The 3542-nt window shown below is 30.9% G+C and overlaps 2 protein-coding genes across 2 annotated transcripts; both read left to right on the forward strand.

Annotated features, from left to right (window-relative positions):
- The first annotated feature begins 1429 nt into the window (after positions 1-1429).
- Chro.30184 (hypothetical protein) lies at positions 1430-2044 on the forward strand. The annotated part of the gene is made up of 1 exon (XM_660223.1): positions 1430-2044. The coding sequence occupies one exon, from the start codon at positions 1430-1432 to the stop codon at positions 2042-2044; it is 615 nt and encodes a 204-aa protein (XP_665315.1).
- Positions 2045-2446: 402 nt separating this feature from the next.
- Chro.30185 (hypothetical protein) lies at positions 2447-3310 on the forward strand. The annotated part of the gene is made up of 1 exon (XM_660224.1): positions 2447-3310. One exon carries the CDS (start codon positions 2447-2449, stop codon positions 3308-3310), a length of 864 nt encoding a protein of 287 aa, XP_665316.1.
- The last annotated feature ends 232 nt before the right edge of the window (positions 3311-3542 follow it).

Raw genomic sequence — 3542 nt, forward strand, 5'->3', positions numbered from 1 at the left:
GTTCAAAGAAAATGAAGAAATCAAGAGATTCAATTCATGCATGGTTAATAGAGATATTCTATCACTATCAAGAATCCAAAAAAGCCAGTTAATAGGAGACTTTAGCTCTGCTAATGAAAACGACCAAAAAATATGAGCCATCGCTTTTGGAGTAAATGAGCAAATTTCCATCTTGGAAATTAATTCATATAAATCTGTTGGAACAATATCTGCTAATGAAAATGCATAACAAAGCATTGAAATGTGTATTGGAAGAAATTTATCTATTGTTTGAATGCTCTTCCTTTTAAGGTTCTCAAATAGGTGAGGCGAAACAAGCCCGACTTTTGAATACGACCATGCAATATTTGAAATCTGTTGTGGTTCTAAATTATCAAGTTCTGAAAGTATTTTTGGTATTGCATAAACAAAAAGATTTTTATTAAATTTTCCTGCCTTTGCAAATGACCATAAAATGATGCTTAAGTTAATTGAAATAAATCTTTCTAATTGAATAATTGACTCATTACAGACGAAATCAAATATTTTATGATTATTCAATCCAAGCTTTACTAGAGACCAAGCAATATTTGACAGTTCTTTTGGAGAAAATCGACATGGAAAGTTACTCCTAAGTACTATTACATCCAAAAGAAGCTTAAATCTTTCATCTCGCTTTATCCTCCCTTTGAAGTTATTACTCTGGGATAATACAGCTAATTTGTGTAATATTGATACCATATTAATCTCATTTAAATAATAAATATGACAATGAACAATTCCTAAAAGCTCACCAAAAGACTCAGAAGCAGTAATTATTTTGTTCATTTTTAAATTAAACACAATATGTTCGTCCCTTGAATACAATACTCCATTATTATAAGTTATATTTCTCTGCTCATAGGGCTCCGAAAATTGACCAATATAGCATTGGTGAGTTCTACTAAAATCAAAATATTGTTGAAATCCTGTGTTTGGTATAATATTTATTGGATTTGCTATAGCATGTTCATCATTGTTATGATGCAAATCTGCATTATTGCATGTTTGCATTTTGATTCGTTTGAGATTGTTTTTTAATACTAAATTACTGGACAACTAATTTCCAACAATAAAGTAATACAAAATTTAATAATCATCAAAAATTCTTGCAACGTAATTGCATGTTTGTTGCAAACTTTGGTTTTTTTATTTTTATTTAGAATTTGCTCTTTTTTGCTTACATGCTCGATGCTACTATTTTTAATGAATTAAATATTATCAAAAAAAATGTTGGCGCCTATTACCTAAAATAAAAAATGCAGAATAGGTTTGTAATTAAAACTGAAAAATTAGGGTACAATATATTAAAAAAAAATAGATACAACTCTGTACACCTGAAAATTCATATAGTATTTTATTGGATGAATTGAAAGGTATTCTTTGATCGGTTTAATGGCAGTATTCAAATATGAAGTTAAATTTTGATTTTCAAGGAGTTTTTAAAAGTATAAACTTGAAGGAAAACCTTCATTTTAATAATTGTGTATCTGCATATAACAATATTAAGAGTTATGCAGCAAATGCATTCAAAAGCTGTGAAGATGATATTAGTTTATTCCTTGAAGGAAAACCTTTTGTATTATCAAACATTAACTACAATGAGTTAAGTAATAAATTAATTAAGGTTAGGAAGAATATTGAAAATGGTCTTAAGGGTGGAAAGGGAGGTTTTGGAGCAACAATAAAGAGTCAGAAGAGAAAAGTAAATGTAAGAGAGCTTAGCGTTGACCTTTGTAAAGACCTAAAGACAGGAAAGCGCATCAAAGACCTAAATAAATCTGGAAATAATGTTGAAAGTAAAGTTGAGGGTGGTTCTAGAACAAAAAGTTCAAGTTCTACTAATAGTGGTAGTATTAGTAGAAATTCTAAAGTTTTAGAAAATTCATGTTCTATAGTCAATTCTGAAAATGAGTTGTTAACTCAATATCAGTCCCATGTTTTAAATTTAGAGAATAAATGGAAGAATATTACAAAATCTGTTGATTTTGGCATGAATAATTTGAACCAAAAAGTTAATGGTTGAATTCTTCTCTTGTATATAAGAGGAAGAAAAGTTGTGATTTTCTAATCCACTGATACTTTCATTTATTGTAAATAACCAAATAGTTCACGTTTTAAGTTAAAATCAACTTTTAATTAGTTTTTATAAATACCTTATTTAATTAATTTCCCCCCCCTTTTTTTTGTTAATACCGGTATTATTTTCATGTGGATAGTTGTATTAGTTGTCAGAATGCATGCACGCAATTTTTATGTCATTTTTTACATGCAGAGAAGTTAGCAATAAAAATCGTAATAAAGGAATAGAAATATTATTCCTATTGTAAACAAAAAAAAAGAATAAGAAATTACTGCGATATTGAACTAAGATAAAAATTTGATAAAATATAGCTTGGATAATAAAAGGTAGAGCCCATTTGGTAAAATGCTATATTTGAAGTTTATATTAAATATTCTTATCTTTTTTGCAGGCCAAATACTCTCGGAGCCTCTTCCATTTTCATCGGATGAGGTTACCGTTGTTCCATTTCCTCCTTTCATCCCAGTAGCAGGAGGTTATGTACCAGAGCCACAAAATAATGAAACAACTATTGATTACGTCCAAAAAAGTAGGAATGACTACTTTGGGAGTGAGTTAAGCCAAATAGTAAACTCCCCAAACTTTCATCTGGTCACTATTCAAAATGGAGAACAAAATAAACAAGTTTGGGCGTTTGTACTTGGAAATGAAAAGAAAGTATTTGCATATAGAACAGAAAACATAAGTATTACTGATCCACTACATCTAGGAAGTAATTGGAATGTTATCAGTAATAGTGAATCGAACGTTTGGCCAGTAAAAATGAGATTTGTATACCCTTCTTGCCACAATATGGTTAAAGATAAGGATGAAGAAGGGGTGGATTGTGGAGGTCCTTGTAAACCTTGTAATATGTTTAACAGTTGTAGAATTGGGCTGGATGATCTAAGAGCACATAAAATTTTAAAGTACTCCACATGTATTGGTGAGTTGAAACATGGAGAGTTTTGTTCTCTCACATGTCCTGTTGGATATAGAATGAAAGACTTAACCAAAATGAAGAGTGAAATTTATTCTCAGTGTTATGATGGAAGGCTCAACCAACTGATATTTGGGAATATGCAAGCCCCAATGACAGGAGAAAGCTACTATTCAAGAGAATATAGAGGATTTAGAAACATGTTGGAAAGTGAGGTGAGCCATTTGGATCAGGAGTTTAATGAACTGTGTGAATCTCCCTTTGATATATGTGTAAATATATTTCTCTAAGGTAAAAGGTCATCTTTGGAAGAGATGGAGAAGGAATAATTATAGAATGCCTTTGAGGGGATTTTTACGGCAGCCCAAGATATCATGCGAAAAGAGCTATCTGGTGTCAGCCACTTCAGAGGTGAAGAGTTCTCTATCTTGGAAGACAAACTGGAATAGGGTAACCCCCTTTAAATTCGGATGGGTTATTTCCGCGTCCACTCCCCTTATTGTTTTCGACACTACGTGTATC

This window comes from Cryptosporidium hominis, assembly GCF_000006425.1.
Source record: "Cryptosporidium hominis TU502 chromosome 3 CHRO013084, whole genome shotgun sequence".
Classification (NCBI taxonomy): Eukaryota; Apicomplexa; class Conoidasida; order Eucoccidiorida; family Cryptosporidiidae; genus Cryptosporidium; species Cryptosporidium hominis.